This window comes from Triturus cristatus, chromosome 9 (genome assembly GCF_964204655.1).
Source record: "Triturus cristatus chromosome 9, aTriCri1.1, whole genome shotgun sequence".
NCBI lineage: Eukaryota > Metazoa > Chordata > Amphibia > Caudata > Salamandridae > Triturus > Triturus cristatus.
Window position 1 is genome coordinate 510,008,252 of NC_140592.1, and position 20,736 is coordinate 510,028,987.

General features: G+C 47.9%; 1 protein-coding gene across 4 annotated transcripts in view; it reads right to left on the reverse strand.

The window, feature by feature from the left end:
• The window catches only part of PC (pyruvate carboxylase), a 2,056,240-nt gene that overhangs the window by 77,016 nt on the left and 1,958,488 nt on the right, over positions 1–20,736 (reverse strand). For all 4 annotated transcript variants that reach the window (XM_085625491.1, XM_085625492.1, XM_085625493.1 and 1 more), the window contains 3 exons: positions 14,489–14,645; positions 12,428–12,668; positions 11,883–12,132 (listed from right to left, as the gene is read on the reverse strand). In XM_085625491.1, the coding sequence (XP_085481617.1) occupies positions 11,883–12,132; positions 12,428–12,668; positions 14,489–14,645 (648 nt within the window). The remainder of the gene's footprint in view (positions 1–11,882; positions 12,133–12,427; positions 12,669–14,488; positions 14,646–20,736) is intronic.

A 20,736-nucleotide genomic window follows, 5' to 3' on the forward strand; every position in this document is an offset into this window, starting at 1 on the left:
AAAAAAAGATGTGATGGCATTGATAAATCTCGAACAATGCATCAGCACATTGAATTAATACCCAAGACTTGAACCCGGCCCAACACCAGCGGAGCGTGTAGCAGCAAAACCACCTTTCCTAGCCTCTAATGCCAACCACTTAATTCGCACAACAGTACAACCTGCCCTAGAGCAAATATTCGTAGCCACCTTCCTACACATCAACATTGACCAGTTCCATTACACAACACCAATGCAGCACTACAGAAGTTTGAACCAAATGACACCCACCAAATCATATCTGAACATCATAACAGAAGCATGAGCCACAGTCAACAAGGGGTCCAACTGCTTCAAGTGACCAGAAAAATGGCAGAGGTGTGCTATACAAAACCACCTGGCCCTTTCCTAGATCCTGACCTGCCTTGCAGTATCAAGGGAAGGCGGCATGTTCTCCTTGCAGGCCTGGTCACTTGAGTAGAAGATAGAATGGTGGGGACTCCAAAGATTCCTTGGCTCGCTTGAGTAGCTCTTTTGAGCAGTCGCAGCCTAACAGTAGTGTAGAAGTAAAGCCAGAATTATTATAATACAATAGTATGAATGTCCGGTAAAGGATTTTAGAAACAATACTTTAATGGCTTTAGAGCGGTTGTATGGTAAAAATGAAGTCTACAGACTACTCCTCAGTGCTCAAGAAATATTCAAGAAAACAGCTTTAGGATTAGGAATCTCTTCAGGGAGTTTTGGACAAGATCCGTATTCCTTTCCATTGGTCGTTTTAGCAGATCACCACTATTAAACAATTGAGCAATGTTAACCTGTGAAAGGCGCCAGGGCCTTTGGTAACCCTGGCGCTCTCTATAGTGTGAAAGGAATTAAACACTTAAGTCTCTCGAGATGCCCTAAACGTGCAATTGTGCATTCGTTCAAAGGCGGCTCTAGGGGTATGAACTACTGACTCTAGCCATAATTCTAGATGTCTCAAGTGAGTTTGCAAAGTAAGGCACAGAACAATAAAGTAATTTCAAAATTTTAAAAGCGTTTAATGTGCCCAGTTCATATTGCCACTGTTTGGGCCAGAGGTCACCATAGGAAAAATGGATAGACATGTCTATTTCGGACAGTAAGGTAAACAAAAAAAAATCTAGTCCTTCTGGGCTATTGGTTCGCAAGCTACCTCTCTGGTAGTGGTAGGAGTCCGAAAAACAATGGTATCATTTTTAAACCGTTTGATGACAAATCATACTGGATTTGCATTACAGGACACCTGCGTTCTCCCCATTAGGAGGGGCCTTAACCAGAGAATAGATGTAGATCTGGTATGGTAGGTGTTAGCCTCACAAGATGAGCTGTCGTGAGTCACCTGGGAGCCCTCATGATGGTGGAAAACATTTGAAGTCTGACGAGCTACAAAGTAAGAGCAGGTATTGCTAGTATGAGGCCAAAATCATAATAGGACCATGTGGTCCAATCTTCAGTGTCTATGTGCAGGGAATGAGCAGTCGTAAAAATGCTGCATACCTTGGTGACCTTAAGTGTGGCCCAGGGCTACTCTTCCAGTACCCTGCCCAAAGATGGTGCTGCATCCTCCGTGCAAGCCATAACCAAGGGAAATTAGTCCTGGGCATGCTGCAAATGGGGATTTCCGGAAGGTTCCAGTGCTGCTGCAGGGATAGTCTGAGTCACCGCTCCAAGGATCAGTTCACCTGCTCTTTGTGTCTGGAGCAGCTACCCCCCCTCCCCATCTCTGCAGTGATGATTGTGAGTTTGGGTGGTTTTCCTCGAGTTTCTGTTAGCTGACAAAGGAAGGTAGTGAGCGTCTCATAGATCTTGCAAGGTGAACAGGGGCGAAATCAGACGCTCTTCATTCCTCGGAATAGGGAAGAAGGGCAGCACCCAGCATCCAGGAAGTACCAACAGGTCCTTGCATGACTGGTCAGGTGTAACACACCGAACTGCCACCTCATATGTCCTAAGTTCGGAACAGCGGGGCAGATACCTGCAGTTCATTGTACCTGTTTTAATGGTTCATGTTTTGGACATAAGCCTCTATGAGAGGTTCCAAGAGCCAGCTTGTCCTGGATCCCTTGTTTAGTCCAAGTCAGAAAATAGAAATACTCTCTTATAGGAGTTCTTTCTTTTGAAGCAACGCAGGCTTTGTAGCTTATTCCCTCACTTGTTAAGAGAGCTTGTGAGATATTCGGATTCCATCCCAAGTGGAGATAGGATAAGAAGGGAGGAGCTGCATGGGTGGCGGAGCTGTATGGACAGCAGTCACACTCTCCAGTTTCAGGCACACCATGCCATTCCAAATGGTACACCAGTAGCACACACAGTTCTCCCATACCATCAGGGCAGGAGAGAAAAGTTCCTAGTTATGGGTGACTACAGATTTTTACATGGGCAGAAGACCTCACTCCAGGGGTATAGCCAAGCGGCAGCACCAAAACAATAGCCCAACCAAAGCTTCCTTGTAAGATGACTGGGGATTTACCTCCAGGAGGAAAACTGCAGAGGGATAACTATAGGGGCCCCTCTTCTCCATGCCTCAGCATAGGGTTCAATTGGGAGACAACTGAAGTTGCCTCTAAATGGGGCATGGATTAGGGACCACCGGGGAATTTACCTCCCGGAGGAAAACTGCAGAAGCGGTACTATAGGGGCCCCTCTTCTCCGTGACTCTGGACATGCAAGATGGTAAGGAGGGGGGAGGGGAGGACAGAGTAAGTATGCTATGGGCGGCTGCAGACTTGACTGACCTACGAGAGATAACTTTACAAATAAATTTGAAAAAGGGTACAATATATTTATAGCGTGCACTGTAGCTAGACTGGTATCCTGGCGCTGGAGCAAACAATGAAGGGATGCTGTGGGCACCTACGTATAATAATAATATGATCTTAGGCAAAAGACACGACCTCAGGGGACCACAACACTGGCCCCCTGAAGTGGGATCTAGTCCCACGTCAGTGAACAGTGTTCGGAACCTGAGTTTCATTATAGATGAACATCTATCGATGAAACAACAAGTGGCTAAGATTTCATCCACCTGTTTTGCAGTCTTGCGATGGTTGAAGAAGATTCTATGGCTGATTCCTCTCTCAGTCCAGAGAACTGTGGTCCAGGCTGCTCTTATTTCAAGACTGGATTACGGCAATGTCCTCTATCTGGGAGCAGATAAGTCGACCATCCAGAGGCTGCAACTGGTGCAAAATGCAGCAGCGAGACTTCTTTTTCGACTGCTTAAGTTTTTCTCTGTTTCAGGGGGTCTATAAGACTTACACTGGTTGAAGTTGTCGAATCGGGTGAAATGTAAGGCTCTGTGTTATATGTTTAGAATTAAAACGAGTTCAGCCCCAAAATATCTGCAGGATTTCATGCAGCGTCACCTTTCGTCTCGCCCCCTGCACTCTGCTCAGCAAATTCTGTTCATTGTTCCTAAAATCAGACGGGCCCGTGTGAGAGGCCAGTCATTGGCTTACTTGGGACCGACCTTACGGAATTCCTTACCAGCCTCCTTGCGAGCTGATAACTCTCTGCTCGCCTTCCACAAGGGTCTGAGCCTGGTGCCGGGAAACCCATCGGCCAGCAGTGTGCCCTACAAATTTTAAATGATAATAATACTTCTTAGGGAACAGTCAAGTCTTTTAGGCTTTCCTGAATTTCAGTCGGTTTGCGCTCAGAGGCTGGGGAAGGCTTCTTCCACAATTGAGCGTCTTTGATAGAAATGGCTTGTACACCTTGTCAAACCTTTTGGAACCTAGGTACCCGAATGAGATTAGCAGTGGTAGATTGCAGAGACCTCCAGGGAACATAGCGCTTTTGTCTACGTTGCAGCATCACAGGGCCCCCTGTCATGAAGGGCCCTGAGCACAATACACAGACTTAAAGAAGATCCTCTGTTACACGGGCAGCCAATCAGTGCTTAATTTGAGCTGGTGATTTCCGGTGCTCATCACTAGCCCTTTTTTTTTTTTTTTTTTTTTAACAGTTCTGGCATTACAGGTTTTTTCTCCAGTTGGTGGTGGTCCCGAACTCAAAATAAAATGAAAGATGTAACTCGCTGGATGAATCACTTGTTATATTATGGCAGTATTTTACTACCTAAAAGGGACAGGAAGAAGACCACCTTCCTGATTGCATTGGTCTCATATGTCACCCATACTACCCACTGGAATGATTGATAGAGAGCGTTTCACCTAAAGTGTGGGCTAGCTCAGAGTTATGGTTGTGCTGCTACAATTTGTATGTTTTTAAAGGCTCGAGTTCTAGCACGTTTGAGTAGCTTTTAATCTTTCCAAAAACGTAGACAATACAAAGTGTGGCATCTGGTTAGATTATCATCGGAGGCCGCGTAAATAATGCAAAAATAACTAGTGCACGGATAGTAAGTATACTTCGACCAGCACAGAAGCAACCCAGGCATTCGGAAGCGGCGGGCATCTCAAGAAAATGTGGGCCCCGGCACCTATCCTTTAACAAATTAAGCACTGGAGCCAATGAAGTTCTCTCAGAGCCGAGGATCTTCGGGGTCTATTCCGTGTTATCTTGGCAGCCGCTGCCTGGACTCTCTGCAGTCTCTTAACCCGAGGATTCGGGGATCCAAGAAGAAGCGCATTACATCAGTCGAGTGGCGCATGGCGCATTACATCAGTCGAGTAGCGCATTACATCAGTCGAGTGGCGCATTACATCAGTCGAGTGGCGCATGGCGCATTACATCAGTCGAGTAGCGCATTACATCAGTCGAGTGGCACATTACATCAGTCAAGTGGCACATTACATCAGTCAAGTGGCGCATGGCGCATTACATCAGTCGAGTAGCGCATTACATCAGTCGAGTGGCGCATGGCGCATTACATCAGTCGAGTGGCGCATTACATCAGTCGAGTGGTGCATAACATCAGTCGAGTGGCGCATTACATCAGTCGAGTCGACTGAGTAGAACGCTCCGTGCATTGAAGTTTAGGCGTGCAGTGTTAAGGCGGCCTGTGGAGAGGAGGCTGGTGCTAAGAGAGCACCGATGCAAGGCGTGATTTAAGGCCTTAGATATAATTCCGGAGCATTAAAGTCAGGCCCGGTTCTAGAGGGTGGGCCAGGCCCACCCAAACAGGAGTCTGGCCCACCCAAACATGAGCCTTGGCCCTCACAGTGAGGATATGATGGCCAATAGAAAATGGGCACTTTAAAACGTTCCTCCGAACTTTGTTTTTCTTCATATTCTGGGAGATGCGTTATTGGGCCTGGGCTCGGATGGGCTGTGTCGTGCAAGTACAATAGGGGCATGGCAAAGGGAACAAATTCTTTATTTGACACCGAGTAACTTTTGCCTACCGTCCTGTGCTGCTGCGTGCATATTTCCATTTCTGTTCAGCATTTGAGAAAATAAGTTTGTTTATTCTGATTCACCTTTCCTGACTCCTGCAGCTGCTTATCACATCAGGCTGTGACACAAGGCGTAGGTAAGAGAATGTGTTACTGTTTGTTTTTATTTTAAAAATCTGCACAGGCCCAGCAAGGCACAGCATTATCATGGCCATGGATGTAAGGCAACAATAAAACATGTCCAGAGAACTGGTGATTAATGATCCTGCTGGAGAGAAGTCTTTTGCCTGTTGGTAGTTTTGAAATGCAGATAAGCTGTATTTTATTTGGATAGCTCAGTGGGTTACTGCCTTTGTCACAGAGATTCTTGTGTTACTTGCAGTTCAAAAGTTACAATCCTAACATAGGATAGTGGCCTATGAACTGTCATCAAAGAGCTGCATACAAACAGGAATGGTATAGTTAGAACTTCACTTTTTTTGTGTTACTAGAAAGTTAGCAATTCCCCAGTCTTTCATTATTTTAATGTTGCTAAAAAGAGTTTGGGTCGATATACATTTTTATTAGTAAAGTCAACCCCTAACCCCTGGGGTATGCTTTTAATCCTGAGTTTGTGCTTCCCCAGCCCAAACCCTCTTAAAAAATACTGCCCACCAGTATGGATAACATGCAATTCCTACACCTTGTAATCCTCATTGGCTCGTGACATTCCCTATAGACGGAATTACATACTTTTATGATTTTTTTGTCTCTGTATAATGTGTGGGTGATGTAAAGTACTGCGACACCCTACACTGATATGAGCAGCGCTATACCACAAATGAAATGCATATGAGAGAGGGGCTACAGAGCCACGAAGGGTACAGTTGGAGGGTGGTAGTAATGGTATCTGCGGAGAAAAAGTTCAGTGGTGAGGCGCCAAAAATTGCTTTCGCACTAGCGATAAAACCGGCCCCGTCATTGCCTTTCTGTCTTTATTTAGTTAGCAGTCGGGTCATAAGGGCAACTGTGGAACATATTTTAAAGTGCATGCTAATTATATTTACTGCTATATTCAATGTTTTAAGTTTGAAGGTGATTTTACTATTGTTTTTCACGGGGAATAATGAAAGTAGAGCTGGATGGTGGCTGATATGGGGCTGGGGCACGAAGGACGGCTGTGAGATAAGGTGCACAGGAAAGGGATGGTCAAAAAGTGGATAATCGGGCCTGTAAGTACTTGTATTGAAACCTGGCCTGTTGGAATTTGAGGGTTTGCACTTGCATCCAGACATCACTCTTACTTTCAAATAACTCTCCAAATACTCTGTATACACAGAATTGATCCGTTGTATACTGGTGACTGTTTGCAAGTAAATATAATGTAATCTAGGGTTAGTAGGCTAGAAGAAGACAAATTGGGCCCGCAGTGACCCACCCAAATGCACCCATGGCCCACCCAACAAAAAATTCCTGGAGCCGGGCCGGATTAAAGTTGAAACCCACTGAAGCAGAGGTCACTGAAATGCTTACAGCTGCACTCGTGAACAATCCAATTGCTTAATTTGCATAACCTCACCGCTAAAATGATAATTAGCTCTTGGAAGCGTCCTCGCAACAGGGCGAGCACTACACAATAGCCAGCAAAATACATTATCTTTAGAAAGAAAGCTGACCCTGGGAAGAGGATCCTTACACATTCAAGCTCAACGCTTTGGAAGATCAGTGCTCCCGAATGTCACTCCCTCAGCCATGCATCAAGTCACTGTACATTAACTCACGGGGACAGGCTGCCATGTCACCTCTCTACAGCGCTGCCGGGGCAGGCTCCAGCCCTCCCGGCCCCCCTGGCTCTTCAAGAGAGCTCATTGTCGGCTGTCACCCCCGGCGCGCCCTCAAATGCCAAAGGCACTAAGAGAAAGACGAACAGCGAGAGGAAGAGACAGAGCGAAAATGAGCAGAGAGCGATGATTTAAAGACTGTATTAAGCAGATCATTGCTAATAAAACACTTAACAACTTGGGCTAACAGGCATGCCCACTTCCATCAACGCTGATCGCCGGCCCAGGCAGCTGCTGACCAGCCACCGACACGCCAGTCTGTTCCACTTAGGCCATGAGCGGCCAGCCCAGGAGACTGGCTGTTAGTGGCCCTCCTGCACCCCAGGAACCGAGGACTGGAGGAAGCCAAGCTGCCGAGGCTGACAGAGGGGGGGGGGGGGGGGGGGGGGGAAGGATTACAGCATCAGGCACGTTTCCAAAGGTCAACACGCCCGTCTCTCTCTCCGTGGCACTCTTCCTCTCATCCAATGTGTCCTTTCGTCACACCCATAAGAGGCGAGATCTAGAGGCCAGGAAAAACATTTCGATGCTAGAAGACCCGGGCTCGAATTCGGGCATCCACACTTCACACTGTGTGATCGTGGACAAATCACAACATCTCACACAGGTCATTCGACGCCCAACACTCCTCCCACCGTACCCTCTCGAAGGGCTGCTAGGACGCACATCAAAGCCTTTCGCAGCTATGAAGCACTATACAAGTCAGACAACACAGTTCTATACAGTATCCTTGTGCCTCGGTTTTCCTACTTGCAAAAAAATAGGGCTTGACCACCAAAACGTACAAACTTGTAGGTCATAAATAATCACAATTTGATTTTATCTAGTGCTTAATACCATCATTGATCTCACTAAGCAATACGAATAACTGAAGTTACTATTATCCAAGTCAATGGTGCTCATTTTGTCAGCCTCAGAAGACTAAGTTGGCCCTGTCGGGGCTGAAACTCGTGCCCTGCATGTCACCCAAGACAACTGAGCATTGTTGCCACCTAAACACATGCCCCTTGAGTTGCTGCACTGACAGAAGAGAGCTCGGGCACGGCCAAGGCCCCTAAATGTTTGGAGAAAATGAGGCCAAACTGTCCATTTTGCAGAACAAACTCACATTCCAAAGAAATGAATTGCATTTTATCCTAGTTTAAAGGAGCACTCCTAAAGTGGAGGGAGTACTTAAAACATTTCAGAACTAAAACAGCAGCAGTAAAGTGCTCTCTAGCACACACAAAACTATGCCTTCACATCAGCATGAAGGGCCCCTGAATAAACTGACGTTATTCCTCAAATAAGAGTCTGAACTGTCTTAGAAGGTTACAATGACAGCAGATCATCATTACTGTTATTTTGCTTCCAAAATCCTACTTTTCGTACATCATTTTACATTCAATGCACAGTCTAGTAGGACCACAGTGCCTCGTATACCAGGATCAGCTTTAGGTGCCCAAATTCACCTTCACATTCACTGCACAGGCATGAACCTCACAGCATTTGAACAAATAATAATTATGATATATGAAATTCACCAGTTAGAGTTATCTTAAGTAACAATAACTCGCGCCCCGCCATGCACAGTGATATTATCGCTGATCTCAAAGAAGATGTCATGAGTAATGTAATATGTAGGGAAATTAGCAGTGCATGGCGAGGACCAGAGTTATTGTTCCCTTAGGGCATGAGTTAGGGCTGCGTGACCCTCCTTGTTTACTTTTGCGACCGGGCCCTGTGGGATGGGGCCCGGGCCGAAATCAGCTGGGGGAGAGGGGGTCAGGGGGGGGGGGGGGGCACATGCACCCTCCTCCTCTAAATTATAAATATTTGTTCCTCCGGGACGAGGCCCACCCGGGGAGGCTTGAAGAAAAACAAACACAGGAAACACACTTTTTAAATTACATTTTGCAGCAGATTCATAGAAACATTTTTGAGCCCAGGCGGGACCCCACCACCAGACCTTGGAGGTCAGGGTATTCCTACTCTGCCCCTTGTGTCTTTTTTAGGACTTCCTGGTTGAGGTGGTGGCAGCCAATCAGATCTCACTTTGAGATCTGTTGGGATCCGCAGAGCCTCAGAGTCCCTATGAATACAAAGTTTATTTTTCATTAATTACTCAAACACTACTAAATGGATTTACACCAAAGCACAAAAAGCATTCTTTTTGGACCTAGATCTAGTTTTCTGCCAAATGTGGTGTAAATCTATTCAGTGGTTTAGGCTATAGCCGTGTCTAAAGTTCATATGGGAAAATGATTGGGTATAACATGTTTTGAGACTCCCCCCAACCCCCTTTTCCTCGGCCCCCGCTTGACGGATCACTTCAAAACTTTCCATGTGCAAACTAGGGAAAAAAAGCACTTTTTTGGGGAAAGTTTCACAGAGATTCATCAAACAGCACCAAAGTTATTAGCAACACAAAATCTGCATTTCCTATGGAAACACGATCCCAACTATAACTATCCAGAGGCGACCGCCACTGAGTGATATTGATATATATATATATATATATATATATATATATATATATATATATGTGTGTGTGTGTGTGTGTGTCTCATATACAGGAAAAGATTCAGAACCAACTCAAAGGCCACGCCTATACTTAATCATACCTCCCTCACCCTGACAGTGGACTTTTTTCAACCACCTTTGAAGTTTATTCAGTTTTCCTCACTAGCTTTTCATGTTCACCTTTTGTTAACCTTTTCTCTCAGCCACTGGCCAAGTTCCTGTGGAAAACACTCTTGAGGTCCACTTTCTCTGCATCATCACCCTCACACAGACATTTCCTAGTTGCTCCGCATCCTCCACTTGTTCCATTCTGCCAAGAACGGATGGATGTTGGGTCCCTCTTATTTTACTCTATGGAAGTTCTGATTTTCAGCGGCTGTTCCTCCATAGGAGCAAAGGAGCATGCCCCCCCCCCCCCCCAACTGGTGCACAGAAAGCATAACAAATAAAATGGTAATAAAAATGATTTTATTACCATTATATTTCTTACTGTCTGCAAACTGAATGGAGTGTGAGAGCGAGGAAGGGCCTCTGCGTCATTGCTGCTGATTGGAAGCAGTGAGGAGTGGCCACTTCAGTTTCAAGTGCGCCTGCCGGTTTGGCCGACTAGCTTGCTGTGGCCAGCCCGACAAACAATTAAAATCTCTCCAACTCAACTGTCTAAGACGGCTGGGTGAAGAGCAGGCACATGCCTCCAGTGCCTTTAGGAGCACTGAGCCAGCCCACTCCAGTCAATCCAGAACCTTCAGTCATGCTGCTTAACATTGTTAACAGAATGAGAACAATGTCTGGATTGGATAAGGCAGTTGGCAGTGGGACCTCGTGCTCGTAAGATTCTGAAACCAGGGACTGTAGGACATTGAGGAAGTGCTGCAGGCTAAGGTAAGATAAACTTTTATTTTTTCTTTGTAAAATGTTTTTTTTAAATTATGCTTATATAGTGCCCTCTCACCCATTTTTGTGTCACCAACCACCACTCCAGAATTTTCTTTCTTAATTTCCCAAATGCTTCTCTAAACTTCAGCTTTCACACTATGGTCCGCTCTTCACCTACTCTTATCTCTATGCCCATGCAAGTTCAGTTTCTAGCTCTATCAAACCCAACCTACATTTCTCATCTCTACCCACTTCATTTTTCTGCTTTTCTTCTGCTTTAGACGACTCTGATCACCATTTATCTATGAAAGTAAGATGGCAAGACTTGCCCAGAATGTGATCTCTTTCAGACAGAGTGATGCCATAATGGAGTAGAAGTCTATGAAGTACATTATCCAGATGTCTAGAAGAATTGTATTACCCAAGAAGCCTAGCTTCTGATCAGAGGAAGTCCCTCAAAGATGGTAAAGATCGGGAAAAGATGGCATTCAAAGAAGATCTGTATTCTTTAAATAGATGGCGTACAGCTGGGAGTAGTTTTCTAGCTATACTCTGTAGAGAAACCTCAACAGTAGGCACTGCTCATTACAATACTGACTGACTCGGCCAAGGTCATGAGAAGAATCAATTAAGCACAAAATGAAGACCACCTGATTAAAGATCTCTTCTCATCACATAGTGTGATGACCAGTAGCTAGCTTTGGGTTCACTCTCATTAACATAAACTTGATCAAATTATCCTTCTAAATAATCACCAATTTCTTCATCAGTCAGCCCCCTTCTCTCTCAACATTTCATCTACGTGCTTCTTTACTTTCACTATCCCTTTCACACACTGACCCTATTCCCCACCTCATTATTTCTTTCTGCACCCGCTTGTGGTCTCCACATTCTCCCTTACCCTCACAAAGATACAGAATCACTTTAAGCACCTTCTCCTCTCAACACTAGTACTATTGAAGACAAAAACGTTCTACATTCTGAATGCAAAGTCCTGAACGAGATATCTGACTTTGCCACAGGGTTCTTAATGACTTACTAAAACCTTTTTATGTTCATTGATTTGTGGATGGTAGTTGTGTTTCCTACCTGCATTCCTTACCCGTTTGACCATTCCCCCTCTACCTTTCACTTCCCATAAGACGTGTGTACGCGCTAATAACTCATATCATTGTGTAATCTCATGTTTTTTTCTCCTATGTCTATACTTGGCTATGCAATTATGTAACCTGTAACTCACTGATATTCTTGTAAAGCGCTCTGATACCTCCGGGTCTAACCAGCGCTATATAAAACTTCAAATAAAATCAAATAAATAGTGAATAACAAACTGCTAAATCAGAAAAAAGTGAGTGACAAATGGCCGAAGAGGGTCTAGTACCTGTGTCCATGTCCGTGCCCTTGGCACAGGCCACCATGGCCCCCATGCTTGGCTGGGAGGTCATGCCAGACATGGAGTCCACGGCCACGTCTACTATGTCCGCTCCCGCAGCAGCGCAGGCCAGCATGGAGGCCACACCAGCTCCAGCCGTGTCGTGGGTGTGCACATGGATTGGCACGTCAGGAAAGCGGTCTCGCAGTGCACGGATCAGCATGTCGGAGGACTTGGGCTTCAGCAGGCCTGCCATGTCCTGCAAAAGTAAAGGGAAGTGCAGCATTTTTTAATCTTGATTCACACAGCTCTTTTCTCTCTAGTATTCTACTTTTTTCATGACAATTCCATCGCTCACCTTTACCATATGTTAATTGTAAGAAATCAAACAGATTAAGTTATTTTTATAAAGTAATACATGACTCAAGAATATCATAATCTTTTGTCATTTGCATATGATTAACAGGAGAGTGGGCAATTATATTCCTTAAATGTAATTGCAAACTGACAAAACAGAAGGTGACACATAAGCAAATGGAGGACCATCTGAATACCTTGATGCACAGTATGTGAGTTCCTGCCTTCATCAGTTCGTCTGCGAGTTTAATGTAATAATCCAGAGAGTACTTGGTACGGGTGGGGTCTGCCACGTCACCAGTGTAGGAGATTGCAGCTTCCACCACGCCTCCGGCCTTCCCAGCCGCTTCCATTCCCAAGATCATATTTGGCAGGTAGTTCAAAGAGTCGAAGACACGGAAGATGTCCATGCCATTCTCCTTGGCCACTTCGCAGAACCTGGACAACGAGGGGAAACGGAAAATGTATAACTTCTTTGTCATCTCATGACCCCTTTACCAAGCCATACTACAACATATCACACAATCAGACAGACACAGTCTGTGTTGGAAACCTCGAACCGCCTTGAAAATCACCCCCTCAAATAAGACTTGTGATGCCATACTAAGAAAAGGCTGTGAGTATACAGATCTCAAATAACAGAACACCCTATATAAACAGTTACGTTTCAACTGCTGCAAACTTACTGTACCACCAAGAACCTCAAATAAACATTTCAATATCAGGTGGCAAACAAGCAATCATAGGATAAGAGTTAGAAACATTTACTCGCTGAGAGTCATACAGTGAGTAAATGTCAATATCAAAATATGCATCAGGTTCATACTGTAAGCATTACACACACACTCAAAGCAAGCTCCACAAAGTCCCAAAACAACCATTACACCGAGTCTAATTGCTTGCGTGACACATTCCCAGAGAGAGACATCCGATCAATGCAACTTCAAGTGATGGGCAAACATTCATACACAAAGCCTCTTAAAACCCAAGGCACCAAAGGACAAGGCAATAGCAAATAACCCCTGGGTGCGATTGAGGGTCTAAAAGCTCTACTTTAACGACTTCCTAGTTTGCTTTTTGAGGTTAAACAACAAGGCGGCACACCCGTAGTGTGTCATAAAAGGCGAAAGGAAGGGCTGTGGGACAGGAGGTGAACTATTTTGGAAACCGATGAACGATAGCTGGAGGTGAATAATTTACTCTTTGGCAGGGCGGTTTTTCACACCATTTAAAATAGTCTATAACCGTACTCCCCAAAAAGCTATGCAGAGAGCCGACATGCCAATCAGGAGTTTTCTTCCCGCTGGAGTAGTTGGTTGGAGTTGTGGTTTATGGTCTCAATACTCAATAACTGACTAAAGAACAAGGGGTCGGAGGTCCTTCCATAATCGTGTGACCCTTCATGACAAACTACATCCAGCGACACCGCTGCCCATTTTATGCTCCTTTCGAGTGTCGTTTGCTACCAGCTGCACCAGAGAGACCACATCTCGGCAAATCCATCCCACCAAGGAGGCCTTGACCTCGGTAGACTCTGTGGCCTGCTCCGCTCGCTTCTAATCCCCGAGAAGGGGTTTGGCCTCAGAGGCCCACTAGACCTGGCCAGAACAGTGAATCTAAGGTACTTGGCCATGTATGTACATTTAAAAATAAAATCTGCAACAACAACAACAAAAAATCACTATCGCCTTCAGTTACACTCCTGAATGCGGCCTACATTGAGCGTGCTAATATACAAACTAATCCCCCACCACAGTATGTGGTGCAGGTAAAAACTGTCCACACACTTCACCTAAAGCTGCAGAAGTTCTCTTGCACTACATCGAATAAACACATAGTAAAGATGGTCCCCACGTGGGTATTGTAGATGTCCTATAATAAGACAATGAGTAAGAGTGCATTGATCATTAGTTTCTCAGGCTTGCAGATAACACCACGAGGTCTCAGTGCATCTTTTGACGACTTTGACAAGGTTATGAGCAAAGAGTGTCGCAAGGAAACCTTAAGTAGTCAAAGGTGCTAATCTACGAAGCCCCCTCTCATTTAGGTTGCATAGTACCAGTGACAACACAGAAAAAGAAAAGTGAAGAAAAAACACGCTTTGCCCCAAAGCAGGAAATATCAATGACCATACAATATACCAGGAACCTTCCGGCAACAATCTCATTCTGCATAAACTGGGCATTGAATTTAATAACTGCTTGTTCGGTCCACCTGCGCACGAAGGACAATCTCCGCATGAAGCGCAGCGCACTCACTTGAAGACTGCGTTGTCCGGGTAGTTGGTGTATCCAACGGCATTGGCTCCTCTGAGCAGCATCTGGAATGGTATGTTGGGGATCAGATCTCTCAGCTCCTGCAGGCGACGCCACGGGCACTCGTACAGGAACCTCATTGCGACATCAAAGGTGGCACCTAGCACAAAAAGGCCAAAGGAGTCAATCAGAAGGGGAGGGGCTAAAATCACTAGCATCAAGAAAGATGTTGAGCACTAACAGCACTTGATAAACATCAGAGGTATCTCGCACCCTCGCCTGTTCACCCCAGCCAACACCTTGAATGGCCTTGGATTAAGCATGACGATTATGCTACTAGTCGGTTGCCCCTGACCTTTAACCCCTTCTGCATCTGCTCATGATTCAACATATTGTATTGCATTTTCTGCAGGTTCGTAAAATACCATTAGTGTACTTCAAAACACTGAATCGGTAGAATTATTGAACGTTACAGTACCTACCACTTATCTCTCTCCTTCTAAGGTCTCCGCTATCTGAAGATAATGAATCGAAAATCATTTGGAATAGACTAATTCGGAGCACCTTCTCTCTCTAACAATGGAAATATTGAGTAAAACATGTCGATAACTCCAGCTGAGCTGCCGCCAGTAGCAGGTTTCCAATAAACCCATTGCTCTTTATAGCGGGGGTGCAATCCTTCTTGTTTTCCCACATGTAGTCGAGGAAGGGCTGCCATGTGTAAACAAAAAGAGCATTTCACCTTGAATGGTGAGCACAACTTTTTCTTTGCAAGCCTGACTTACTGGTTCATTGATTAAAGCAAAAATAAAAAAGAAAAGTACACTAACTGCATGACAAAGAAGGCAACTGTGACGTAGAACCGCACCAGTTTACATTGAAAAGGCTCCGCACATTCACAAGGGATAAAGTTACTTTTATGGTAACGGTTAATCTTAGCCCCCTAGGCTTTATTTCATGGTCATCTTTTTGCATAGCCCACCTGCTAGCTGGGCTTGAAAAAATGTATTCTGGGCCTTTTAGTGGCAGCATCACGCACGAATATTTCATAGGCGACCCAGTCTCTTCCCTGTGTACGTATCCATGTTTTGGTGACTGGTTGAGGAGTCAGCAGCAGAACACGGATAATGGGGCACAGCCTACAGATTTAGGACATCTGAGTCACCATAAAGTTGACTTTATCCTATTGTAACACCCTAGCTCTTTCCTACCCTCAACTATGAGAGTATTTTCTGCAGCAAATGGGAAAGAGGACACAGGGTTTTGCTTTGCTTGTTGGCAAAGCACACTGGATTGTGAGAGTAACACCCTGTTGTAAGACGAATAAGGTATCGATATTGACATGAACCTAGTCTTACATAAGGTTATAATCTCTCAGTCCAAATGTTAAATATTGGGAGCTTTGACTCTTCTAACTACCACCACAGGCCACACATGAACCTTCCAGGACATGGTTCCCTCTCAGAATTCCAGACACCAGCTCAGACATACAGGGAATAGGGACATACAGTATAATACAGGAATTCTCATGTATGAACTAGGCTGTCCCCATGGCTAGTGATGTCTCCTATATGTGAGAAGCAGCAGGACTGATGCTACAGAGACAAAAGTTAGGAATACCACCTCATGCACATGGGCACCTTGTGTCTGGCCAGGCCCCTGCTGCTCGCTCTTCACACGCTGCAGTCACTACTGGTTCGCGCTCCTCACCTATAATTGAACATGCCTAAACTATGACTCCCTCTGTGCGTTCCAGATGTACATATCAAGCCACACTGCTGTGAATGGGTGCTAGGGAGATCTGCAAATACACAGACATAAGCAAGTACGGAAAACACCAGCACAGCTGAAGTTGTAGTAAGTGAATCCTGTTCTAGCCAAATGCCAGCAAGGGGTACACAGCTCGTATGAACAACCTAGGTTCGTAAATCAGCCAACAATGGTGGGCTTGCACAATTACGCATACTTGTGTTGCACGCTGGACTGTTCTAGGTGATACTCTGCACTATCCCTTCCTCTCTAACCACTCAATTCTTGTCCCCCTGCAGTCCTTATCTCACCTGTTGCCCTTTCCCCTTTTTTTATTTATGTGCTTAAACACTGATCTAGCCAATAACTCATTCATTCACTCATTCATCAATGCAATCAATCATATAGTCATTCATCCAACCCCTGAATCAATCTCACATTCATTGATCCAGCCATACACACAACCGCACGTGCAATCAATGAAGAAGCAATTTAATTTAGAAGTCAGGCCTAATGGCATAGGCTGTACTTCGTGGAGAAAGTAGGTTGACTTGGCATCAGAGGGGAGTGTTGGACAGCCTTTCGTGTGATTGCTGCGGCCTTCACAGTAGAGGAGGAGTGATGCTGCACGGTTGTCTTGCATCCACATGGTTGCAGAGCTCCTATAGATTAACGTGCCAGCTTCGAACGTACAATTTTCAGGGTTGTTCCCTGCCTCCCAAAATGGATCCGTGCTAGTAATGGCAGATCAAACAACTTAGGTTCCACTTGAGAACCTTTGCTAAAACTGTCTTGAATGTATTGAATTTTGCTTCTGCAATGCCGGCCAAGTCAATGCTCTTAAAACCTGGCCAGAGGCCAGCAAGCCTCATTCAGTGAAGGCCTTCTACGGTTTACCTTTCAATGATAAAATTAAGAAGCATGCCAAACGTGGTCAGACCTAATTCAAGGGGGGCACAGGGCAAGCAATGGCTACTATGCCACAACCGTGGTGAATAAACCTGTTTGCCTCTGGTATTGTGGGGTCCCTCCGGCAATGGCTCTGCAAACTCGACCAAGTGGAGGGAGTGTGGCGTGTAGAGACATTACTCAAGCATCCAACAACAGAGACGCTAATGAATTGCCCAGCACAGTGCTTGTTTTATTAAAAACAATAAATACTTTAAAATCACAGAAAAACTAAATGCTATACACAAATCCACAACAAAAACTACAGTGTATTAAAAAACACAACTACGGGCCTCTAGAGAAGCCTTACATCATGGGTACTCACAAACTTTCTTTCGGGGCCAAATTTACAGTGTGGTTTGTGGCCAAGGGCCCACCGATGGGGGCGGGGTCAGTGGGGGAGGGGGCAGAGCTAGAGCAAAAAAAATAACTGACCATGAGGTTGAACACAGGCCCCTGCAGCAGACGCCTTCATCCACTAGGCCACCAGACCCGGCATACACACATCTTTCTCTCTGCCCCTCTGTCTCCCTGCTCCTCTGTCTCTCTGCCCCCCTGCGTCTCCCCCTCCCTCTCCCTCCCTGCGTCTCCCCCTCCCTCTCCCTCCCTTCGTCTCCCCCTCCCTCCGTCTCCCCCTCCCTCCGTCTCCCCCTCCCTCTCCTTCCCTCCGTCTCCCCCCTCCCTCTGTATCCCCCTCCCTCCCTCCCCCCCTCTCTCCCTCTCCCCCTCTCTCCCTCTCCCCCTCTCTCCCTCTCCCCCTCTCTCCCTCTCTCCCTCCCTCTCCCCTCTCTCTCCCTCCCTCTCCCCCTCCCTCCCTCTCCCCCTCTCTCTCTTTGTCTCCCTCTCCCGCTGTCTCCCCCTCTCTCTCTTTGTCTCCCTCTCCCGCTGTCTCCCCCTCTCCCTCTCTCTTTGTCTGTCTCTCGCTGTCTCCCCCTCTCCCTCTCTCTTTGTCTGTCTCTCCTTGTCTCCCCCTCTCCCTCTCTCTTTGTCTGTCTCTCCTTGTCTCCCCCTCTCCCTCTCTCTTTGTCTGTCTCTCCTGGTCTCCCCCTCTCCCTTTGTCTGTCTCTCCTTGCCTCCCCCTCTCCCTCTCTCTTTGTCTGTCTCTCCTTGCCTCCGTCTCTCCCTCTCTCTTTGTCTGTCTCTCCTTGCCTCTGTCTCTCCTTGCCTCTGTCTCTCCTTGCCTCTGTCTCTCCTTGCCTCTGTCTCTCCTTGCCTCTGTCTCTCCTTGCCTCTGTCTCTCCTTGCCTCTGTCTCTCCTTGCCTCTGTCTCTCCTTGCCTCTGTCTCTCCTTGCCTCTGTCTCTCCTTGCCTCTGTCTCTCCTTGCCTCTGTCTCTCCTTGCCTCTGTCTCTCCTTGCCTCTGTCTCTCCTTGCCTCTGTCTCTCCTTGCCTCTGTCTCTCCTTGCCTCTGTCTCTCCTTGCCCCTGTCTCTCCTTGCCCCTGTCTCTCCTTGCCCCTGTCTCTCCTTGCCTCTGTCTCTCCTTGCCTCTGTCTCTCCCTGCCTCTGTCTCTCCCTGCCTCTGTCTCTCCCTGCCTCTGTCTGTCTCCCTGCCTCTGTCTGTCTCCCTGCCTCTGTCTCCCTGCCTCTGTCTCAGTCTCTGTCTGTCTCCCTGCCTCTGTCTCAGTCTCTGTCTGTCTCCCTGCCTCTGTCTCAGCCTCTGTCTGTCTCCCTGCCTCTGTCTGTCTCCCTGCCTCTGTCTGTCTCCCTGCCTCTGTCTGTCTCCCTGCCTCTGTCTGTCTCCCTGCCTCTGTCTGTCTCCCTGCCTCTGTCTGTCTCCCTGCCTCTGTCTGTCTCCCTGCCTCTGTCTGTCTCCCTGCCTCTGTCTGTCTCCCTGCCTCTGTCTGTCTCCCTGCCTCTGTCTGTCTCCCTGCCTCTGTCTCAGTCTCTGTCTCAGTCTCTGTCTGTCTCCCTGCCTCTGTCTCAGTCTCTGTCTCCCTGCCTCTGTCTCAGTCTCTGTCTGTCTCCCTGCCTCTGTCTCAGTCTCTGTCTGTCTCCCTGCCTCTGTCTCAGTCTCTGTCTGTCTCTGTCTGTCTCCCTCCCTCCCTCTGTCTGTCTCCCTCCCTCCCTGTCTGTCTCCCTCCCCCCCTGTCTGTCTCCCTCCCCCTGTCTGTCTGTCTCCCTCCCCCTGTCTGTCTGTCTCCCTCCCCCTGTCTGTCTGTCTCCCTCCCCCTGTCTGTCTGTCTCCCTCCCTCCCTCCCTCCCCCTCCCTCCCTCTCCCTCCCTCCGTCTCCCTCCCTCCGTCTCCCTCCCTCCGTCCGTCTGTCTCCCTCCGTCCGTCTGTCTCCCTCCCTCCCCCCTCTCCCTCCCCCCCCTCTCCCTCCCCCCCGTCTCCCTCCCCTCCGTCTCCCTCCCCTGTCTCCCTCCCCTGTCTCCCTCCCCCCCCGTCTCCCTCCCCCCCCTCTCCCTCCCCCCGTCTCCCTCCCCCCCGTCTCCCTCCCCCCCGTCTCCCTCCCCCCGTCTCCCTCCCCCCCGTCTCCCTCCCCCCCGTCTCCCTCCCCCCGTCTCCCTCCCCCCGTCTCCCTCCCCCCCGTCTCCCTCCCCCCCGTCTCCCTCCCCCCCGTCTCCCTCCCCCCCGTCTCCCTCCCCCCCGTCTCCCTCCCCCCCGTCTCCCTCCCCCCCGTCTCCCTCCCCCCGTCTCCCTCCCCCCGTCTCCCTGTCTCCCTCCCCCTGTCTCCCTCCCCCTGTCTCCCTCCCCCTGTCTCCCTCCCCCTGTTTCCCTGTCTCCCTGTCTCCCTCTCCCTGTCTCCCTCTCCCTGTCTCCCTCTCCCGGTCTCCCTCTCCCGGTCTCCCTCTCCCGGTCTCCCTCTCCCGGTCTCCCTCTCCCGGTCTCCCTCTCCCGGTCTCCCTCTCCCGGTCTCCCTCTCCCGGTCTCCCTCTCCCGGTCTCCCTCTCCCGGTCTCCCTCTCCCGGTCTCCCTCTCCCGGTCTCCCTCTCCCGGTCTCCCTCTCCCGGTCTCCCTCTCCTGGTCTCCCTCTCCCTGTCTCCCTCTCCCTGTCTCCCTCTCCCTGTCTCCCTCTCTCCCTCTCCCTGTCTCCCTCTCCCCCTCTCCTGGTCTCCCTCCCCCTGTCTCACTCACTCTCTCTGTCTCCCTCCCTCTATCTCTCCTTCTGTCTCCCTCTGTCTGTCTCCCTCCCTCGGTCACCCTCCCTCCCTCTGTCTGTCTGTCTGTCTGTCACCCCATGGACATCAGCCCTGTCCATGGGGACTTGACACTGGATGCAGAGAAGTATGACAGGCCTCTACAGCATACAGCCATCACTTGTCTTCGGCAGTTGTGGGCTCCAGCCCAGTGGGGGTCTTCTACTGCGGTGTTGTTGTACGGCCTGTCAGAACTCACATCATCCTGAGGGCAGCTACGAAGCTAGGCAGCAAGCTGTCACTTGTGGTTGATGATGCTTCACATAGTTGGCTGTATAGGCCATGGTGGGGGGGGGGGGGGAGACCATGTGACACCTCGTAGCTCAGGTCAACCTCATTTACGCTCCAGATAGCTCTTCTGGTGGTATTATACTCCAGAAACATAGCTGAGCTTCTCCTCCAACGCTCGGCAGACC